Source organism: Sapajus apella, unplaced genomic scaffold (genome assembly GCF_009761245.1).
Source record: "Sapajus apella isolate SASKATOON/1434 unplaced genomic scaffold, GSC_monkey_1.0 scaffold1, whole genome shotgun sequence".
Taxonomy (NCBI): domain Eukaryota; kingdom Metazoa; phylum Chordata; class Mammalia; order Primates; family Cebidae; genus Sapajus; species Sapajus apella.
Window position 1 is genome coordinate 25,498,280 of NW_022436941.1, and position 23,464 is coordinate 25,521,743.

The 23,464-nt window shown below is 36.0% G+C and overlaps 1 protein-coding gene and 1 pseudogene across 7 annotated transcripts in view; one reads left to right on the forward strand and one right to left on the reverse strand.

The window, feature by feature from the left end:
* Positions 1 to 23,464, forward strand: part of PGGT1B (protein geranylgeranyltransferase type I subunit beta) — a 69,141-nt gene that overhangs the window by 28,682 nt on the left and 16,995 nt on the right. For all 6 annotated transcript variants that reach the window (XR_004267536.1, XR_004267544.1, XM_032274295.1 and 3 more), the window contains exons 5-8: positions 755 to 887; positions 6,581 to 6,626; positions 17,386 to 17,570; positions 22,324 to 22,432. Coding sequence is in view for 4 of the 6 variants with exons in the window: in XM_032274295.1 (XP_032130186.1) it covers positions 755 to 887; positions 6,581 to 6,626; positions 17,386 to 17,570; positions 22,324 to 22,432 (473 nt within the window). In the remaining 2 variants the exon portion in view is untranslated. The remainder of the gene's footprint in view (positions 1 to 754; positions 888 to 6,580; positions 6,627 to 17,385; positions 17,571 to 22,323; positions 22,433 to 23,464) is intronic.
* LOC116548766 lies at positions 13,000 to 14,580 on the reverse strand (annotated as a pseudogene). The gene has a single exon (XR_004267533.1). The product of XR_004267533.1 is annotated as an elongation factor 1-alpha 1 pseudogene (transcript).

Genomic DNA, 23,464 nt, shown 5'->3' on the forward strand with positions numbered 1-23,464 from the left:
AAAAGGCTAAAGACTGCAGACAAATCCTGCTGTGCTCTTAACTCTTTGTGCTCCTATCTACTAATAGCTTTCTTTTCCTGTCAGTGTTTTCAAAACACTGCTCTTGATGAGGCAAAAATTAATGGAGACAAGTAGAATAAACTGACATTAATTGGAAACACTAAGAAACTATTCACTTCACATATATGACTTATATCTCAATGTTTCAGTGTTGTCTTTGATTACTGCTTCCTTATTCTTGTTTAAAAATAAATATATATGCAACATACATTGCTGCCTCTCTACAACTAATATGTGAAAATTAAAATACAATATGATTAATCAATTAAATGGTTATCTCTATATACATTTAGAAGAAATTTTACATAGAAAAACTTGGGCTTGGAAATTTCTTACTACCCAGTAGGTCTCAGGTTTTACCTTTTACTTTTTCTGCCATTCTCAAGCCAGTGTGCTGCAGCTTTCCCTGGCTGGAAGCAAATAAGCTTATGCTGAGTCAGCATCTGGGAAGCAGTAACATGATAGTGTGTAAAACTACCCGGAAGTCATAAGATTGTAGTAGAATAATGATTTAGAGAAAGTTTTATATTATTCAAGTTAGTAATCTTAATCTTTATTGAATAATACAAGTAGAATAATTAGCAATAGATTTTTCTGTCATTAAAGACACAATGGAGGTATTTCTAACCCCCATGCAAAAAAAAAATCAGACTCCATTGTTCATGGAAAATCATATCGTTGTTATTGTTTTCAGTTTTTGTGCAGTACCCGAAGGCAGTGAAAATGACATGCGATTTGTGTACTGTGCTTCCTGTATTTGCTATATGCTCAACAACTGGTCAGGCATGGATATGAAAAAAGCCATCACCTATATTAGAAGAAGTATGGTGAGTCCTGTTGATAAAATTGACTATTAAGGTTGTTTTTGCTGGTACATGAGGACTGTATTATAGTGTATGTCTCATCTCTTCCACCAAGAATTTGTAAATAAGAGCATTAAGATTGCTTTTCAGGTAAATTGTGTATCAGAACACAGTAAAGAAATAATCTTAAAGGGCTGATTGACTCCTTGACCATTAAAATTTAATTTGATTTTATCTAAAGAAGCAATGTCTTTATAAAAAAGGGATTGGTTGACTTGTACAAGAAAAAGAAGTAAAATCCGAAAGTCAAATATTGACAGCCTGTTCTGTAACAGGAGATAGTAGAGAGTCCTGTCAAGCAAACTGGAAGATTATGGTATCTTTGGTGAGACTATAATCTTTTTATTAGCATTAGTAAGGAAAGCTTAGTTTCAGCCAGAACTATCCTTTGCTCTGGCTAAGGATATCCTTTGCTGTGTCCTCTCTGTAATAAAGGAGAAATACAAGTACTGCTTCCTAGATTTATTATTTCCTAAATGCGAAGTTTTTCATTTTATAGATTAGAATATTTTAGGCTGTTAATGCAACTTTTAATAGGCAGTATTTCAAAATGAAAATGTCTGTGAGTTCCTAAGACGAATGGAGTTGCATTTAAGCAGTTAACTGTGGATCAGATTTTTGTAGAATCTACAACAGCACAAATTTTTAAAAGCTTGTGGATACAGAAAGAAGAGACCATTAAAGGAGTTTTAAGAGGAAAAGAGATTTATGTTTGATAGGAAGGTGGGTGATAAGAATTTTTGGTATGGATAGTATAGAAGTAATACTAATACTGTCTTCTCAGTGCACTGTATTTGGAGGTGCAGCAAGTTAATTTGCCCTATTTCTGCTCACTTGGTTAAGGTGGCATGTGCCAGAGTTTTCTCTGTTAAGTTAATGTTTTCCCTTTTGTAATTATTCAATATCTTATGGTGAGATATCTGGAAACTATAAATATTCAGTCAGTTCCCAATCAAATTTTTATCCAGTAGTGTTGTTAGTATGCATTGATGATTTTCCAGCTTTAGCATCCTTCTTGTAAATATCAGTTAAAATTCTACTGTTTGAAAAAAACTTTCTCTCGGCCTTTATTTATTTACTTAAACTTACTTACTTATTTATATCTCTGTGGACTCTGGATTCTTATTTAATTCAATGGGTTGGAATCTGTTACTGTCATTATTTCGATGCTCAGATTGTCCTGGATTAGGCCTATGGAAACCCCTTTGAGTAGACTCTATGCACTTTTGACATGTTCCCTTCGTTCTTTGAAGACCTCCTTGCTTTCTGGCACAAGATATTCCAGGTTTATCTTCTACTTTTCCATCCTCAGCTCTGGAATGAGTCATTTCATTGAGGAGCCTTCTTGTTGGAGGATAGGGTTTAGAAACCAGAATCTGGATCCTAGGTGTGCTCATTAGTATTGAGATGTCATTACTTCTAGGCCTTTTCTCAGGCAGAGATAGGAAATGTATGTATATCTGTTTGTATACATAGGCATCCCCTTACAGACACACACACACACACAATCTATATTTCTGTGTCTATTTATATATCTGTGTATTAAAACCGTGAATCTATAGTGATGCCTCAAATTTCAGTCTGACACCCACAGGGCTTATTTTAACTTTCCTTCTTCATTTGTGACTCCATTCTCTGATAGTGACAAACAAGTCTGGCTCCCATTACCCAGAATACTTTGGTTCTTTTTGTTTTGATTTTGAGAATATATAATCAGAATACTGTATTTGAGAAGTACTCCAGCTCTTTTATTTCCACCCTTTGTATGGTTATGTTATTTATTTGAAATACAGTTAGGTTATTTGTTTCTCTTTGAATTCCATTTTAGGCTTTTCCTTCACTTAGCCCTCCCCTGCCCACAACTTTGTTGACTTTATTTACTTGTATGTGAAAAACTAATTTGGTTCTTAATGTCAGAACTATACAAAAATATATATTCAGAGAAGTATGACTTTTTGCTCATCACCCTTCCTGTCTTCCACCCTCTTAACTCCCATACTTAACATCTTATTCCCTGTCACCCTGTACGTAGCCATCCTCATTAGTTTTCAGTTTATCTTTCTTACATTTCTTATTGATGAGAAGATATGTATTTTTTTATTTTTTTTTTTAAAGACAGAGTCTCACTCTGTCAACAGGCACCAAGCTGGAGTGAGTGCAGTGGCGCAGTCTCGGCTCACTGCAATCTCTGCCTCCTGTGTTCAAGCAATTCTCCTGCCTCAGCCTCCCGAGTAGCTGGAACTACAGGCCCACGCCACCACACCCAGCTAATTTTTGTATTTTTTAGTAGAGACAGGGTTTTACCATGTTGGTCAGGCTGGTCTCGATCTCTTGACCTTCTGATCCACCCACCTCGGCCTCCCAAAGTACTGGGATTACAGGCGTGAGCCACCACACCTGGCCGATATGTATATTTTTAATTCTTTTTCTTTCTTCGTAAGGTAGCATACCATTCTCTTTTTTTGCTGTTTGCTTTTTTTCACTTAACAATATAGCTTGGTACAAAAACAAAACAAAAACACCAATACAGTGTGAAAATTACTCCTTATCAGTTCAGAGAGATTTTTCTTTCTTTTTCTGATAGTTTCCTATTATAATACCACTGTGGAAAAAGTGTCATATATTTTTTTCAAATATTCTACATTCAGAGCATGTATTTTGCAATTACAAATAATGCTGTAATTAATAGCATTCTGCATGTATATTTATATATTGTTATGGATATATCTTCAGGGTAAATTTCTGGTAGTGGAATTGCTTAATCAAAAGGTAAATGCATATGTAATTTTATTAGAGATTGCCCATTTTCAATTCAACAGGGATAGACCAGTTTGTTTTCCCACCAATGTAGGAGAGTACCTGTTTTCACATAGCCTCACCAATAAAAAGTGTTACACTTTTTTTGTTTTTACCTTTTTTTCTGGTGGTAGAAAAATTATATCTCAGTGAATTTTTAATTTTGCTCCCCTCCTCTCATGATTTTTCATTTTATCATTTTTTTTCTTATGACTGTAATTGACCATTTTCTTAACTTGAGGGAGGGCCATACAAATCCAGACTGCAGACAAGTTAGCCTTTGGGCCATTGCTGACCCCTAGTTCGAGTCCATTATTTTGCATTTGCTTTTTTTTTTTTTTTTTTTTTTTTTAATTCCATTTTAGTGTCTGTTCTTTTTCTTTGCTTGACCTTCTTTTGAGCCACTTTCTCTTTGACTTTTTTTACTTCTTTATCTCATGTTTATTCTCTTGGCTGTTTTCTGCTTTTTTCAGTATCCCTTATTGTATTTTCATTTGAGATTATTCTTTGTTAGTCATCCTGTAATTTAGATTTTCTTTTTTTTCTTTTTCTATTTCTTTTCTAACACTATGTCTCTTTTTATGTCTATGGTTGTTCATCTGTTTTTAACTTTTAATTTCCCTTTTTATTTCCTAATGCTTGTTTGAGGATAATGTAATTGAGTTTAGAGTGCTATATTACAGTCCTTCTTCTGATTCATGCCTGTTTCTTGGGAGTAGAGGCAGATTTTCATATACTTAGGTGTTTTCATTTCATTTGCTGTGTTTTCATCTCACAGTTACTTTGTATGTTAGTAATTTCTTGGAGTTTTTTTTTTTTCTTACAAGAATTCCTAGTTTAAGGTTACTCTCCTTTCATTGTAACAAAGTATGCTTTCTTTAATGAGTGGCTTTTTTTAGTAACTGGGGTTGTTCTGTGATCTTTCTGGTAGGGAAAAGGTTCTCTCTTGTTTCTCAGGTATCTAAATTTTGCTCTTTTGAGTTTTCCTTTATCACCTGATTTTCAAAGGGCTTCTCCTTTCTTTTTTAGCTTTATTTACCAAAATTTATACCCTTTGACCTCTGCCACCTTGAATTTTCTTTTAAGTCCCTTCCTTGAATTTTCTTTTAAGTCCCTTCCGCGTGGTCAGTGCTGTGTTTACCAGGCCTCCTTCAGAACAGGCTATCCTCACTTTGCATGATAGTGCCAAACTATAATGATAACCACACAAGCTAAAATGATACAAAGTGATTTTAATCATCAGTGGGAAAAATTATGATTGTTTTGTGACTTTTAAAATCTTTGCCCGAACATTGTGAACTCTTCCTGTCAGTTACAAATGTATAATATTTTAAATAGTAAAATCAGTATATAGTATGCTATCATTTAAAACATTAGAAATAATGAGAATATTGCCTTCTCATTATGTAAGTTTTAAGATGGATTATTTTTTCTGTGTCTTGGCGAATGATCATAATCTGAGTTTCTGTCGGCTTCCAACTTTGTATGTTTTATGTTTTCAGTGTTGTGCAATATCTCTGAGAATTCCTTTTATGTGACGTTTTTTTGCCAGGAGCAGTTCCCTAGAACATCTTCATCTTTTTATCACAACCCCTCCCCTTGCTTATAGATGTTTCATCTTCACTTAGTTCTTCTGATTATATACCGAAGAGTCTCAAACAGCAATATCGTCGACATTCCCATAATAGCTGTTTCTTCTGTAACTCCGATTTTAATTTCACACCCAGTGTTACTGCTTTTTATTTCTTTACTGCACTTTCATCTTTGTTGGCCAAGCCCCTCTTTTTGTTGTGCCTTTTAATGAAACATCATGTGGGTTTATCACTGAGAGACAAAGAGACAACACAGCCATACTCTGCTATCTGTGTGTGAACTGAGTAACATGTAAAATGACCAATTCCTAACCTTTGAAAAAGGTGGTATGATTGGTCAATGATGGCGATGCATATCTGTTATTTATGTAGTGACTTGCAGACTGAAGAGCTAGCAATGAAGGTTTGTACCTTTTGCAATCACAGTTAATACGCTGCTTTGGTTACTGAAATTTGAATCATGTTGTGTTATTTAGCTAAACCATGGTAACTGGAATGTGTGCATAAGATAATCATGCAAAGTGAGAACTACCTTTATTTCTCATATTTAGGGTGGACTTTCTCTTTTAGGCAGTGATTTTAGATCAATCTCGGACATACCATTAGCTCCCTTCTTCTCATGGTTTTTCACAGTTCACCCTTGCTGTCTGCAAAGGGGTGTCAGAGATGCACTAGATGGCTTGCTGGGATTTGATGTTTCTTTTTCTGTAGACAGGTAATCTGAAGTTTGAGTGTGTCTTCTTGCTTTGCTAAGGTTTGAATTTTCAAAGTTTTATTGTTCTTCTGTTTTGATTTTGGAGTGTATGTGGGGAGATTCAAATAATGGTGCCCAATAATGGCTACCATTATGCCCAATGACCCCAAACTGCCTCAGAGTAGACTTGTTTCATGTTTATAATGTTCTATCAGTGTGAAATCCTTACATTTTCCTCCAACTCATATATACTTGCAATGTGAAAGGAGTAAGGTTTATATATAGTTTTTTATTGAGTAGAGATTGAATATGTAGATAACTTTGAACAATCTATTCTCAGAATGCCTATTGTATGAATTTAGTGATTTAGTCTGGTGAATAAGAAGACAAAAATCAGGTACTTGAAAATGCCTAATTCTACTTGTCCGTGGGGAAAGATGCACATTTTGGAAGATATAAAGGAGAAATAAAATTAGAAGAAACCAAAAAAACGTAGTGCTATGGCAATTTATTTATTCATTTATTAATATCATTATTATTTCCCTATTAAACTGAATGATGTTTTTCTTTTTCAGTCCTATGACAATGGACTGGCACAGGGAGCTGGACTTGAATCTCATGGTAAGACATCTTAAATAAGTGAACATGTAGTTTCTTTTGTTCCCTTAGACAACATCTTGGTGTCTTCAGTATGGAGAACCTCAAAAGTTTTTCTGAACCCTTGGTGCAGCCTAATTATCTTCTTTGTCACTTTCCTCCTTCTCTTTTGACACCATATGATCTATTTGAAGCTTCTTTGGTCAGTAATAATTCAGATATTATTTAGGCTGGGATGTTCATATGATATTTTCTAGTAACCTATTCAAGTGTTAGCTGTATGAAAATATCTTGGGATTGTTTCTTACTCTATTGTTAGAAAACAACAGGTTTTCTTTTTTGGTGTAACTCTAAAAGGCTAGACCAAATACAGACTATTAAACGTGAATGAACAAGTTCATGAAGAAATGAAAATTCTTATTTACCTTCCTTAATAAAGTTATTCTTAGTCATAGCCATGAAACATTTTGCTGCTCAGTGCAAACATTAATACAGCTTTTTCTTTCATGTTTTTTTCTTTTCAACTTGTGGCAGAACCAGAATAATGATGTGATAGTCACTAAGTTTGTCAGCACATCAGTAGCCTGAATTCTCTCAAGTTGAAATTTCCATTTGGAAATAAATAAGCTTCCATTCTTCTTTTCTAAAAAGAAAGAGGCTTGGTCATGGAGCCTCTCTGAGTGAATGTCAGTTCCCTCCTCATCACAGCAGTTTTCTGTATGATTATTTGTTATCTCCATCCCTTTGCTAGCATAATGGAGCAGAAAGAACAGATCAGTGTTCTGGTCTCAGCCCTGACACCAACTGAGTGACCTTGGCTCCTCACTTAATTTCTCTGAGGCTTTCCTCATCAACAGAGTAGTAAGAATTGCATCTTTCTCTAGGATTGTTGTTAGGATTATAAGAGATATGGGAGAAAGTGGATTTTATAAAATCTGTATAAAAAGATTGGAAATTATAACATCTTATAAAAGGATATTTTTAACAAATATTCCTTAACCCCATAGCCTTGTATATACTCTGGGATTTTGTCCTATCAAGTATTTCCTCCTCTTCTCACCTCTTCACTCGCTCCTTCAATATAGGTAGTTGTAGAGTATGTGTTTCTAAGGGGTATATAGAACACTTCCATGGCATTTCCTCTGAAGCCATACTATAATTATGACACCATAATTTGTGTGTGTGCATGAGTCTCTATGAGATGGAGGTTGGGAGGAGCTAACAGTAACAATTATGTTACTAGTCATCGCCAGATGATCAAGAGGGGTATAGTTATAGTTGCACACAGAGGAAATCCGGCAACTCTGAGAATTTCTGAGAAGACAGGATCTGGTGTTCACTATCGTAGTTGGTGTTAATGTGCACCCTGGCTGAGGAGTCACCTCACCTGCTCAGGAGACCCGTGAGACAGCTGATATTATTTCACATTGGGATTATATTTTCTGGAGTATTAAACAAGGGGGCTGCCCAAACATGACACTGTCTAATGGGTCCTGTCAGGGAAAAAATCTTCCTGAGTTATACAAGTCATGATTTTGAGTTGGTATGATTTGAATAGGTCGTACCCATCAGGATCATCAGTGATGGACTATAGTTCATGCCCAAAAGCTTACATCTTCCTTCTATGTGTAAATTTGGCTTGGTGGGTTTGAGGCCTAAAGCCCTAGAGGAAGGCCTTTTAATCAGAGTGTCGCAGTGTATTTGTATACCTTAAATAGCTTATTATACCAAATGTAGTCCCTTCAGTCTTTGGAGCAACCAAACAGAACCTCGGGATCTGGAATCCCTGGTAAGGTTGTCTCTGGCCGGGAGCATCCTCCTCAGTATTACAGTATGGCCTACAAATACCAAATATTATAATTTTCTTTGTGTGCTGTGAAGTTAGCTAGGAAGTACTATCCTAAAGGATTTTGGTTTCATTTTCTTTCTCCTTCTCATCACTACACTGGAAAATGAAACCTCTTTCTGAAAAGTAGTCCTGCAATTTGGTCACCTCATCAAGTCATTGTGTTCTCTCGTTTTCTTTTTTTTGTTACTGTCTTTGGAAAAGTGGTCCAAATGTACTATTCACCTTTCTTCACAGATGACTTGTTCTGTAATTCTCTGTGTAAGCCTTCAGCAACTTACAAAGTTTGTCTTTGAAAGTCATGAGTATTTCAAATCCAATGTCTTTTTCTCATTCCTCATATTTATCGAAGCATTTGAGCTATTAACCTTCCCACATCACATTCCACTTGTCCCAATTCCTCATGAATTAGTACTGGTTCCTTCACCATCTTTGTTTCTTCCTCTCATTTCAGCTTTCTTCGTTTCTTTGGATTGTTATTCCTAAATCTCAAGGCTTTTGTACGTGCTGTTTCTTGTACATAGATTCTTCTTCCCTCATCCTCCACCTCCAGCATACACCTGGTTTTCTTTCACATTCTTCAGATCTTGGTTCAAGCTCCCTGTTTAAAATTGCAAACCATCCAGATACACACCCAGTGTTTATAATAGAATTGCAAACCAACTACACATACACATCCCATTCTCTAACCCCCTTTCTGGATTTATTTTTCTCCATATCACTTATTATTTTATAAATGACCTGTGTTTTATCTATTTGTTTGTTGTCTGCTTCTCACTTAAACCTCATGAGAAGAGAGATTTTTGCCTGTTACCCCTGATATATCCCCTGTTACATCCCCTACACCTGTAACATGCTTGACGCATAGTTGAACAAACTAACAGATGGTTCTTTATTAATTATCTCTCTGTCGATAGTACCCAAAACAGTGTTTCCCTACCTGTACTGTTGCTTCTGTGCTCCATAGTCCCCTTCCCGTTTGTTAGCCAAGCATCTTTCTCAATACAACTTCGGTACCTCAAACTATATATTTTTAAAACCATCATTCTCCTCTTCTCTTCCTCCTGAGCCTGTTCTTGCTATTCAGAAATAACTTAGATTTATTGACTTTTTTTTTTTTTTTTGGTTGGGGGAAGCCAACAATCCAGAATTTTGAGTTTAATTTTAATCTCCTTTTCTGTTTTTAATTTGCCAGTTACACCAATTGTCCTCCATAAATTACCAATTTATAATCCCTGATCTGCAGACTAAAAGGAAAATAATGTATTTATTAACCAGCTGCTGTGTGCCTCCTACCATCTGATACTTTACATACAGTCTCATTGAGTCCTCATATCAACCTCTGAGAATAGACATTTTTGTACTAGTCAGAACTCAGAGAAGTAAAACCACCATGAGTGTTAAAGAATAAAGGCTGTGGCCGGGCGCGGTGGCTCAAGCCTGTAATCCCAGCACTTTGGGAGGCCGAGACGGGTGGATCACGAGGTCAAGAGATCGAGACCATCCTGGTCAACATGGTGAAACCCCATCTCTACTAAAAATACAAAACATTAGCTGGGCATAGTGGCGCGTGCCTGTAATCCCAGCTACTCAGGAGGTTAAGGCAGGAAAATTGCCTGAACCCAGGAGGCGGAGGTTGCAGTGAGCCCAGATCGCGCCATTGCACTCCAGCCTGGGTAACGAGTGAAACTCCATCTCAAAAAAAAAAAAAAAAAAGAATAAAGGCTGTAATAGAAATATGATTTTATAAAGTAACTGTGGAGGAAGATGGAGAAGAACCTAAAAGGGATAGTTGGAGGGTTGGGGAAAAATCAGTGACAGGCCTCCTGAAGCAGTGGCACAGGTGGACAAGTCAGGCCGTATAGGGAAATCTAAAAGCCAAGCACATGGCTGTCATCTGCCAGATTGTGACTGTGGAGAAGTCTGTGAAGGGCTGGTACTCCTGCATCTCTTTGTGGGCCTGAGGTAAGCAGGGCAAGAGTAGGAAGAATTTGGATGCCAAGTATAAGGGAGAAGGAGGCAAGCTGGACTCTAACAGCACCATTGCATTTGTTGCTTACCTCCACTAACCATAACCAGGGTAATGAGTGCCATTAGACTTCCACCTTACAAGTCTCACACAGATTTCTCTAACTTTTGACCATACAAGCAAGGGGATCCTGGGAAACAGAATTCTAGCTTAGCCAAGTTGACACAGTACAAAGCCACAATAATTACTGTCATTTCACTCAGAGAAGTCACTTGCTTAGTAGGCTCACAGATCAGGTAAGTGTCATAACTCACTTTAAAACTCTGCTTGTTCAATAATCCCATCCTGCCTCTCTAGTTTATTCTTCTGTAATCTGATTCCAGTCTAGCTTTGTAGACTCATATCTGAGTCATCTCTTCCATGCAGTCTAGGTTATAAGAAAACATATTCTCCAAACATTTGTACATGGCTTTTCACCTCTGGATGTTGCTAATACACCTTTTGCTTTGCTTGAAATGCTTCCTTTCCACCTGCTTCTGCTTGTTTCTCTTTTCATAACGATCAGAGTTTATCTTTCTATACCTGGTTCCGGGGGTTCCAGTGTCATCTTCTCTGTAAAACATTTCATCATCTTATGGTTCCTCTAATTCTAAGCAATATTTCCCTTTTCTGTATTCCCATAATACTTCATTATGTCATTTTTATGGTACTTACCTCTTTATCTTCTTTGCTGGATTGTAAGCTGGTCATGTCGTAATCATGTCTTGTTCCATATGCCCTTGTACACTGCAGTATTTGATGAATTAGTTATCCTGTGTTTCACTTTGCATCTCTTGCTTAGGAAGTTGAATTTAGAATGTGTACTTCTGCTACAGTTTGTTTATAATTTAGTTTCTTCATGCAGCTTTCTCATTCCCCAATTTAAATATTATTTTATATTAATTTATATATATATGCACACACATATATATACACACATACATATATATATATATATATACACACACACATATATATATATATATATATATATATTTTAAATTCAGCTGCTCTCCTCCAAGTGTTACTTAGCTTGGAGCCCATTTTTCATGAAAACTAAACAGACATATTTTAGCCTTTTAGGCCATGATCATCAAATGTAGTGATTCTCTTTATCTCCATGATTCCCTTAAGAAAGTACATGTTGAGTGTCCCTTATCTAAAATACGTGGGACCATAGGTACTTTGGATTATAGAATATTTGCATTATGCTTACCGATTAAGCTTCCCTAATCCAGAAATCAGAAATTTGAAATGTTGCAATGAACATTTCCTTTGAGTGTCATGTAGGTGCTTAAAAAATTTCAGATTTGGGAGCATTTCAGATTTCAGAATTTTGGATTAGGGATACTCATCTTGTACAGTTTTAGGGTAAAATGTTCCTGTGTTTTGGAAGAATAGGATTTTCCTACTTCGTTAGAGATAAAACTATTCTCTCCCTCACAACTCAGGATTCATAGTACAGAAGTTCCGATGAATTAATTTGGTTCCACGATTCTTTTAAAATATCTGCTTCTTAATTATGAAGATAAATGTTAAGTCTAAATATTCAGCTCCCTTGAATTTACTTCACTTGGCTGGGCATGGTGGCTCACGCCTGTAATCCCAGCATTTTGGGAGGCCGATGTGGGTGCATCACTTGAGGTCAGGAGTTTAGGACCAACCTGGCCAACATGGTGAAACCCTATCTCTGCTTAAAAAAAAAAAAAAGAAAGAAAGAAAGAAAGAAGGCCAAACATGGTGGCACACACCTGTAATCCTAGCTACTCAGGAGGCTGAGGCACAAGAACTGTTTGAACCTGGGTGGCAGAGGTTGCAGTGAGTTGAGATTGTGCCACTGCACTCCAGCCTGGGTGACAGAGCAAGACTCTGTCCTCCCCTCCCCGCAAAAAAAATTTACCTTACCATTTTAATGTAGTGTTTAATTGTAAAATGATGTACTTATTTATGTACCTATTTATTTAATTTTCTACTTTAGCTATATGATTGTTGACTGCCTTAAATTTCAGAGGACATGGATTCTTTCTGATAACTTAGTATATACAAGTACTAAGAGAATATTTAAAACTGAACTGTAAAACCTTGTTGGAACAATAAGTTGTAACTGTTACACTGTTAAAATATAAGTAGATCATAACATAACAGAGCTGAAGTCAGGAATGCCTCCTTTACCCTGCACCTGGAAGAATTGGGGTAGGTTAAGAGAGAATCTTTGTGATCCCTTCCATCTGTCATGTTTTATGACTGAGGTATTCTGCATTGCTCATTCCTCATGTAACTGAAGCACATCATCACTTAGGTGGCAAACTTTTAACCATTTCAGATGAAAATCTTTCTTCTTCTTCTCTTATTTGTATTTGCTTTAATATTCTTACTGCTATCCTTTTTTTTTTTTTTTTTCTCATTAAACTTTTTTAATGGGTTTCAAAATTCTGTGACAAATTTTTGGTCGTTTCCATTAAAAAGTACTGATTTTAAAAACTAATAACTTAAAACTGCCACAAGCAAAAAAGAAAACCAAAGTGGTCCACAAAACATTCTCCTTTCCTTCTGAAGGTTTTACGATGCATTGCTATCATTGACCAGTCTTTTACTACTAAACTTAAATGGCCAATTGAAACAAACAGTTCTGAGACCGTTCTTCCTCCACCACTGATTAAGACTGAGGTGGCAGGTATTAGGGATAATATTCATTTAGCCTTCTGAGCTTTCTGGGCAGACTTGGTGACCTTGCCAGCTCCAGCAGCCTTCTTGTCCACTGCTTTGATGACACCCACAGCAACTGTCTGTCTCATATCACGAACAGCAAAGCAACCAAGAGGTGGATAGTCTGAGAAGCTCTCAACACACATGGGCTTGCCAGGAACCATATCAACAATGGCAGCATCACCAGACTTCAAGAATTTAGGGCCATCTTCCAGCTTTTTACCAGAACGGCGATCAATCTTTTCCTTCAGCTCAGCAAACTTGCAGGCAATGTGAGCTGTGTGGCAATCTAGTACAGGGACATAGCCAGCACTGGATGGTTCAGGATAATCACCTGAGCAGTGAAGCCAGCTGCTTCCATTGGTGGGTCGTTCTTGCTGTCACCAGCAACGTTGCCACGACGAACATCCTTGACAGACACATTCTTGACATTGAAGCCCACATTGTCCCCAGGAAGAGCTTCACTCAAAGCTTCATGGTGCATTTCAACAGATTTCACTTCAATTGTAACGTTGACTGGAGCAAAGGTGACCACCATACCAGGTTTGAGAACACCAGTCTCCACTCGGCCAACAGGAACAGTACCAATACCACCAATTTTATAGACATCCTGGAGAGGCAGGCGCAAGGGCTTGTCAGTTGGACGAGTTGGTGGTAGGATGCAGTCCAGAGCCTCAAGCAGCGTGGTTCCACTGGTGTTGCCATCCTTACGGGTGACTTTCCAACCCTTGAACCAAGGCATGTTAGCACTTGGCTCCAGCATGTTGTCACCATTCCAACCAGAAATTGGCACAAATGCTACTGTGTCGGGGTTGTAGCCAATTTTCTTAATGTAAGTGCTGACTTCCTTAACGATTTCCTCATATCTCTTCTGGCTGTAGGGTGGCTCAGTGGAATTCATTTTGTTAACACCAACAATTAGTTGTTCACACCTAGTGTGTAAGCCAGGAGGGCATGCTCTCGGGTCTGCCCGTTCTTGGAGATACCAGCTTCAAATTCACCAACACCAGCAGCGACAATCAGGACAGCACAGTCAGCCTGAGATGTCCCTGTAGTCATGTTTTTGATGAAGTCTCTGTGTCCTGGGGCATCAATGATAGTCACGTAGTACTCGCTGGTCTCGAATTTCCGCAAGGAGATATCAATGGTGATACCATGTTCACGCTCGGCTTTCAGTTTATCCAAGACCCAGGCATACTTGAAGCCCTTTCCCATCTCAGCAGCCTCCTTTTCAAATTTTTCAGTGGTTCTTTTGTCGATGCCACCGCATTTGTAGATTAGATGGCCAGTAGTGGTGGACTTGCCCGAATCTACATGTCCAATGACGACAATGTTGATATGAGTCTTTTCCTTTCCCATTTTGGCTTTTAGGGGTAGTTTTCACGATACCTATGTTCTGGCGGCAAACCCGTTGCGAAAAAGCTCTTACTGCTATCCTTAAAGTTTTGTTTCTACTATCTTCAACTAAGGCAAAATGAACAGTTTAACCTTTTCTTGATGAATTCAGATCATTATAATGAGGAACAATTCTAGTATTGTACTTTTAATAATATAATATTGTTGAAGTATTTTGAAGTGTGTGTAGATCATTGATCTAACCCTATTTAGCCCCAAAAAGATACTCTATTTTAGTCCTTGTGCCTGTTTTTAGATAGTATTTCATAATGTACTTTTCATCAAGATGTCGCTTTTCTTGTTGTTTTTACACCTACCTTTAACACCCTTCTAACATACTGCTACTTTTTTTTTTTTTTTTTTTTGAGACGTGGTCTCGCTGTGTTGCCCAGACTGGGGTGGCGTCAAGTGATCCTTCTAACTCCGCCTTCCAAGTTGCTAGGACCACAGGTGGACACCACCACGCCTGGCTAATTTTTTAAAATATTTTTTGTAGAGAGAAGGTCTCCTTATGTTGCCCAGGCTGGTCTCAGATTCCTGGACTTATAAGCAGTTCTGCCGCCTTAGCCTCCCAAAGTGGTGGGATTACAGGCATGAGCTACCATGCCCAGCCTAACATAATACTTTTTATTAAGGATTTTAGAACTAGTTTTTTAGAGACTTGTATAAAACAAGAGACATTAGGACTTTAGGCTTACCTATTCATAAATTAATGTTAGTTTAAAGTATAGACTTTGTAAATGTTTCTGGCCACCCAGAGTTCGTTCACACTTACTTCTGGAGTTGTTATTTTCAAAAACCAATAGTTTGGACAAAGTAAAGAGTATTTTTACTTTGAATTGTGCCAATTTGCTTTATATTTAATGATGTAATAAGACTTGAAATCATGGCCTGGTTATCATGAAAGAGAAATGGAAAGTAATTGAGTCATTTGAAAAGGAAATAAGATTAATAGTTGCTTAACAGAAGTTATTCTAAAAGGTTGTAATATTTTTTTTTTTTTTACTTTTCATTTGGTTTATCACTAGCATAGATGTCTCAGCTAATTCTGAACATTAAACAGTTCTTAACTGTCAGTAACACTTCTAATATGACAGCTACCTTGAGTTTTCTAGAGGGAATGCTGACCTTTTCTTTGCCAGAGAATACATTTAAGATTTGTAACACCAAAAGGAAAGTTAAGGCATGAGATATATTAGGAAGAGACATTTAAATTGCTGAAATTAATAAAAATCACTATGTGAAGTCATAATAAATTGGAAATATAAGTATTTTCAAATTTTTTGGAGTTGACAACAAATAATGCCAGTAAAAAGTGTTGTTTCTTTTCTTATACGGAAAAATACTGACTTTTCATTCCCTGAGGAAAGCAATTGCCTTTGTGAGTATATTTGTTTTGTTTTGAGACAGAGTCTTGTTCTGTTTCCCAGGCTGGAGTGCAGTGGTGCGATCTTGGCTCATGGAGTGCAGTGGTGCGATATTGGCTCACTGTAACCTTTGCCTCCCAGGTTCAAGTGATTCTGCTGCCTCAGCCTCCTGAGTAGCTGGGATTACAGGATTATAGGCATGTGCTGCCATGCCTGGCTAATTTTTTTTTTTTAGTTTTGTTTTTTGTTTTTTGTAGAGATGGGGTTTCACCATGTTGGTCAGGCTGGTCTCAAGCTCCTGACCTCATGATCCACCCACCTAGGCCTCCCAAAGTGCTGGGATTACAGGTGTGAGCCACCGCGCCCGGCCCAATGTATCAGTTTTCTATCACTGCTGTAGCATTTTAGCACAAATAGAGGGGCGTAAAGCAATACAAATTTATTTTCTCCATTTCTGGCCAGAACTATACATCTGTGACTCAGTCTGAACTGAGGCTTACAGGGCTAAAATCAAGATGTCCACTGAGCTGGCTCCTTTCTCCAACAGTGGCTTCAGGGGAGAATCTGTTCATTGTCTCTTCCCAGCTTCTAATGGCTGCTGGCATTCCTTGCCTTTGGGTACAACATTCAAATCTCTGCCACCATTGTTACATTGCCAACCTCCTCTCTGTTAATCTGCTCTCCTTCTCTCCTCTTATAATGACACTTGTGAGCACAGTTAGGGCCCACCCAGATAAACAGAATAATCTCCCCATTTCAAGATCATTTACCTTATTCACATTTGCAACACTTTTTTCTCCATATGAAGTAACATTCACAGGTTCCAGGGATTAGGACTTAAATATTGAGGGGGGGGGCATTAGTCAGCCTACCACAGAGGATATGGATATGTTTTGAAGTCGTACTGTGCATCTGCTTTCATATTTGATTTCCCACTTTCCTACTGCCCCACCCCCCACTTCACCCACTGCTTTATTCTTTTCTTCCTTAAAATTCTTAAGCTGACTAGCTGTAATATCTGCTTATCAGCTTCTAACTTGTTTATGTTATTTGTGAAAACTTGTCTATTGTAGCTTAGTGCTGACGGAACCTCAATTCATAAGCAATAAGTCTTTAAGGGACTTAAAAATCATTCTCAGGTGACTGGGTCCTGGACAGGGAGTTAGTAGTCCCAGATATTAGTTCTAAATCTGCCATTAACCATGTAATTTTAAACAAATTCCTTAATCTTATTCCAAGTCTTACTTTTTTAATAAGTGAAATGTTTCTTAGAGCTTTATACTATCCTCTGTTTTATCAAGTTAATATTGAAGACTTGTTATAGTGGTTATTTTAAAATCTCATCTTTTAAATTTTACTGTTTTCTAGAATTTATAACCACTTTTTTCACTCGACTATTTTGTACTGTTTTTATAAGTGTCTAATTTGAAGTTTAAAACATTGTGTGGTTTTGATTAACAGGAGGATCTACTTTTTGTGGCATTGCCTCACTATGTCTAATGGGTAAACTAGAAGAAGTTTTTTCAGAAAAAGAATTGAACAGGATAAAGAGGTGGTGTATAATGAGGCAACAAAATGGTTATCATGGAAGACCTAATAAGCCTGTAGACACCTGTTACTCTTTTTGGGTGGGAGCAACTCTAAAGGTAAGAGAAATAATGAAAATGAGAAACCTACATTCTGTGTTTATATATGTTGTGCTAAAAAGATTTGACCTTTGTAATGTGTATTAAATATAAATATTGTTAGGTTTAGGCTACTGAGTTTTTTCTTTGCTCTGCCAAAGCTAGTCTCTACAGTTCTTCCATAGAATTACGTTATCTCTTGTGCTGCTTGAAAAGTTTCATTTTTAGAAAACTCAAGTAATCCAGAACTTGAGTTTTATGCCTACTTAAACCTAACATAGAACATATTAAATACTTACTTTGTTGTAGGTATAAGGTAATAAAAAAACTTGTAACTGGAACTGACTACTTTATATAAATCAAGGATCTGTCTAAAAATGATAACAGTAAAGAAAATATGGGAAGGTATTAATCTTAAAAATCAAACCATGGGTCATTCCTTCAAAAGGTTATTTAGTCACTAAATACAATTTTTTTTTTATCTTAAACTTGCCTTTTCACTTTTAAGAATTGTCTCTTTGTTCTGATATTCTAGAATCTAACAGGAGTCTGTGTTCATCTTCTGTATAATACCCTCACTTTTTCTCTTAAAGTTCATGTATAATTGGAAAAAAATTATTTGAAGTAATGACAGTAGTCTCCCTGTCTCTCCTCACTTGTAGCACCATTTCTCAGGTGCATCATCTTAATTTTTTTTTTTTGACTGTGGGAAATTTCAAGCATGTTCAAAATAGGGAGAATAGTATGATGAACCCCCATGTGTCCATCAACCATTCTCAGCAATTATCAACCCAAAGCTTTCCTTCCATTCACTGAATTATTTTAAATCAGAGCCCAGATATCATTTATTGTATTCTCTGGAAACTTTTTAATATAACCTCTAAATGAAAATAACTTTTTATAAAAACAGAATCTTAGAGTCATCACATCTTAAAAAACAGCCATAATTGCTTATTATCATTAAATATCTAGTGATGATGTATATTTCCTGTTGCATCACATCAAGAGGCTTGTAATATCCAATTGGCTCTCCTTTTAATCAAAGAGCTCCAGAGTTGAAAATATACATAGCATATTATACTCATCAGTTGAAACATTTGTAAGTGTACAATTCACTAGCATTAATTACATTTACAATGTTGTATAATCCTCACCACCATACAAAACTTTTTCATTATATTTAACATAAATCCTGTACACATTAAACAGTAATTCCCTATTCTTTCCCCTCAGCCTGGTAACCTCTCCTCTACTCTCTGCCACTATGAATTTGTCTATTCTAGATAGCTCCTATAGGTAAAATCATACAATGTTTGTCTTTCTGTTTCTGGCTTATTTCACTTAGCATAGTGGTTTCAGGATTTATTTATGTCATAGTGCACATCAAAATTTCATTTTTTAATGGCTGAATAATATTCCATTGTATATAAATAACACATTTTTCTTCTTCATTTATCTGTTGATGGTCTCTTGAGTTGTTTTCACCTTTGGGCTGTTGTGAATAATACTGCTGGAAACATGGTTGTATAAGTATATGTTCAAGTCACTGCTTTCATTTCTGAGGGGTACTATATATATGTAGGAGTAGAATTGCTGGGTCATATGGTAGTTCTTCATTTAACTTTTTGAGGAAATGACAAACTTTTCCACAGCACCTACAACATTTTATATTCCCTCTAGGCAATGTATGAGATTTCCAATTTCTCTGCATTCTCACTAACATTTGTTTTTTCTGTTTGATATATATATACGTGTAAAATAGCCATCTTAATTGGTTTGAAGTGTCATTTCATTGTGGTTTTGATTTGTGTGTTTCTAATGATATTGAGTGTCTTTTTATGTACTTATTGGTCATTTGTATATCTTCTTGGGAGAAATATCTATTCAAGGCCTTTGGCTATTTTTAAATCTGGCTTCTTTTGTAGTTACAAAGTTGTGGGAGTTCTTCATATATTCTGGATATTAATTCCTTATCAGATATATGATTTGCAAATATTTTCTCTCATTCCTTGGGTTGCCTTTTTACTCTGTTGATGGTGTCCTTTAATAATGCACAAAAGTTTTTTGATGCATTCCAATTTTATCAAAATTTTTCTTTTATTGCTTGTGTTATTGGTGTCATGTCCATAAAATTATTCCTGAATCTAGTGTCATCAAGATTTTCCTCAGTGTTTTCTTCGAATAGTTTTATGGTTTTAGGCCTTAAGGTTAGGTCTTTCATCAGTTCTAAGTTCATTTCTCTATGTGATGTAAGTTAAGCTCCTACCTCATTCTTTGACATGTGGATATCTAATTTTCCTAACACCATTTGTTGAAAGATTGTTCTTTTCCATTAAATGGTTTTGGCACCCTTGTCGAAAATCAGTTGACCATATATGTGAGGTTTGTTTCTGGACTTCCTATTTTATTCCATTGTTCTATATGACTGCCATTGTGCCAGTAATGTACTGTTTTGATTATTGTAGCTTTGTAGTAAGTTACAAAGTCAAGAAGTTTGAGACTTCCAACTTTCCTTTTTTAAGATTGTTTTGGCTATTTGAAGCCCTCTGCAGTTTGATATGAATCTGGTAATTGACTTTCCCATTTCTGCAAAAAAGTCTTTTGAAATTTTGATGGAAATTGCATTGAATCTGTAGATCGCTTTGGGTAGTAGTGATATCATAACACAGTTGAGTGTTCCTATCCTATCCATGAGCACAAGATGCTTTTCCATTTATATAGGTTGTCTTCAATTGCTTTCAGCAGTGTTTTGTAGTTTTCGTCATACAAGTCTTTCACCTTTTTGTTAAGATTTAATTCTAAGGATTTAATTATTTTAGATGCTCTTGTAAATGTAATTGCTTTGTTAATTTCCTTTTGGATTGTTCGTTGCTAGTCTATAGAAACTATCAGCTTTTTATAGAATGGTTTTAACAGGCATTAAGGATCATTGCTTAAATCAATTATGGCATTAAGAGGTTACAAAACAGTGGTATTCTTTCATTCCTTCTCAATTTATTAACTAGCATTCTTTTTAAAGAATAATTTTACCTTACCCTGAGATATACTTTGTACAGAGAAGGACAGTTGAATAACAGATTCTTTCTCTTAATAGTGTTCAACAAAATGAGTTGGTTCCCTACCATCCCCTCAGTTTTTCTAATGAAATATTAGGTTTTAGAGTTTGGGAGTTTTTTTGAGAATCATTGTGAACACATAGATTTTAACAATTTTTTAGTCATATATATATATATATATATGTATATATATATATATGTGTGTGTGTGTGTGTATGGGTGTGTGTTTGTGTGTGTATGTATGTGTGTGTTTTATGCTCAAATTGCTACCATCTTTAGACTATAGGAACCCTTTCAAGTTATCCTAAGTCTTTTTGGTTTTTTTTAATTTCCCTATAGACACTGCTTTAAATGTGTTCCAGAGATCCAGGTCTTTTTTATTTGACATCAGCAGTGTTTGACAACTTTGTGAAGGCAGCCACTTTTAAACTTTTTAAAAATGTTTTAATTTTCTTGGACATTGCCATAACTTTAAATCACACACTGACTTCTTATCACCTTTAGACATTATCTGTAATTCCCAACTATGAAAAATCAAGATTTAGCCTCTTTCTTTTCCAATAAATTGTTACCCATTATATTTAGTTCTGAATCTTTTCCTTATCTTGTACCTTCCAATGCTATATGGTTACCTTTATTTTTATAACGTTAAGTTAGGAAACATTCGTATTTTTCTTCAGCAATAATAATCACATCTTTCAGGCTTTGCATATAGGTTGATTATAAAATTTGAAAACCAACAATCAACACTTTTTATGATAATGCAAATATTGTTTATTGCTAAACCAAGTGCAGTGTTAAGATTATCATTTCTTCATTTTTATATAATGACCAGTTTGCCACTTGATGGAAAATGTTTCTAACATCAAGATTCTAGAAAGGTCCTTTTCCTTATATTCTATTAATTAAATCAGTGTTGACGAATAAATTTGTTTCTTGTTTGTACCATAACTTTCTTATGGATTTAGCTTTTGTTTTTGAGAAATAGTGCTTCTTCATCAATCACTAAAAGCTGTGGCTCTCTCTTTGATTCATTAACATACATTAAATTGCTTTGTATCTTCAGAAATTTCTTGAACCCTCTTATCTACTGCATACTTCCTCTTGAACTTCACAGTTTTATTTACCTGTTTGTGTTTTACTTTTATGGGATCTTGAGAGAAAGAACAAGTATATGTCCTAAATCATTTAAAACTGTATACTTTTTTATGTTGCAATCTTTTTTGTCTTATCTTTTTTTTTCCTAAGTAAAGAACTATAATTTTTTACTATTTTCAAACTGTCTCTAGCATCTGGTTAGTCATTTTTGTTTGCTCTTTTTTAAAAATATTTTTAGTTCCAATTACTAGAAGTTTATAACTAATACCTCAATAGCTTATCATAAGAGTTAAAATATGGGTAGATGAATTTGTACTTTTTTAAATGACTGATTATATTGAGTGGATTGCAGTCTTTTGAATTTAGCTTAATGTGATTCAAAGGGTTCAGTTGGCCTGATTCAAAAGAATGAAATAGAGGGTCAAGAAAAGGAGAGTAGATTTGATAAGAAAATAAAAAAGATAAGGTAATTGACTCATTTCAAGTTCTGAAGGCCCCAGAGATTTTCTCTGAGCCCTTAGCTAAAGAAAAGCATATTTAAATGATGCATATCTGAAATTTGAGCCAAAGGTTTATATAAGTTTTATGTTAGTAAATTTGTACTTGTCATGTCATTGCAGCTTCTAAAAATTTTCCAATATACTAACTTTGAGAAAAATAGAAATTACATCTTATCAACTCAAGATCGCCTCGTAGGAGGATTTGCCAAGTGGCCAGACAGTCATCCAGGTAACTATTTTCTGTGTGAATCCAGAACAACCATTATTTCCTCTTCAAACATCTTTATCAGAAAAGGCATATGATAGAAAATATATCCACAGTTGCAAAGTTACATTAAATAATGTTTTTTAAAAGGCAGATTGTGTAAGCTTAGGACAGATTTAGGGTGTTGGGGAGTATAAAGGAAAGAGTTTATTATCGAGATGCTTCGGTATATTGTGCATTTTTTCCCAAATATTTTACTTCATAATGTTTTATTTCATTTGCAGCAGTAACATAGATGGTCTGAATGGGTCCTTTCCAAAATAGAGGATTATTTAGTCCATCCAAAGTCATTATTAGTCATGACTTGAGCTAAGTAGAATAAATTACCCTCAATCCTGAAGGGAATCAGTTCTTACTCTTTTCAGAAGTCATTAAATAGGCCAGGTGCAGTGGCTCACACCTGTAATCCCAACACTTCAGGAGACCGAGACAGGTGGATCACTTTAGGTCAGGGGTTCAAGACCAGCCTGGCCAACATGGTGAAACCCTGACTCTATTAAAAATACAAAAATACACTGACATTTTTGATAAGCAAGTAGTCAAAGAATTAGTTATGAATATGAAACTAGACACAAGGAATAATTGTTTATGCCAGTATTGCAATAGAGTCATGGTTTTTATTATTAGTCCAGAATGTACCTCATCAACTCATCTTCCATCGTAGAACTGCTATGGTTGGAATATATACTTGAATCAAAATATAAATGAGCTCATGAGATCATATTTTTGTATTTGAAATGAGCAGGAATATTTCCTTACACCCATACCTGCCTGTATTTTCATATAAAACATGCTTCCTACGTCAGGTGCATTGGCTCACGCCTTTAATCCCAACACTTTGGGAGGCTGAGGTGGGTGGATCACTTGAGGTCAGAAGTTTGAGGCCAGCCTGGCCAACATGGTAAAAACTGCCTCTACTAAAAATACGATAATTAGACAGGCGTGGTAGCGGGCGCCTGTAATCCCTGCTACTCAGGAGGCTGGGGCAGGAGAATC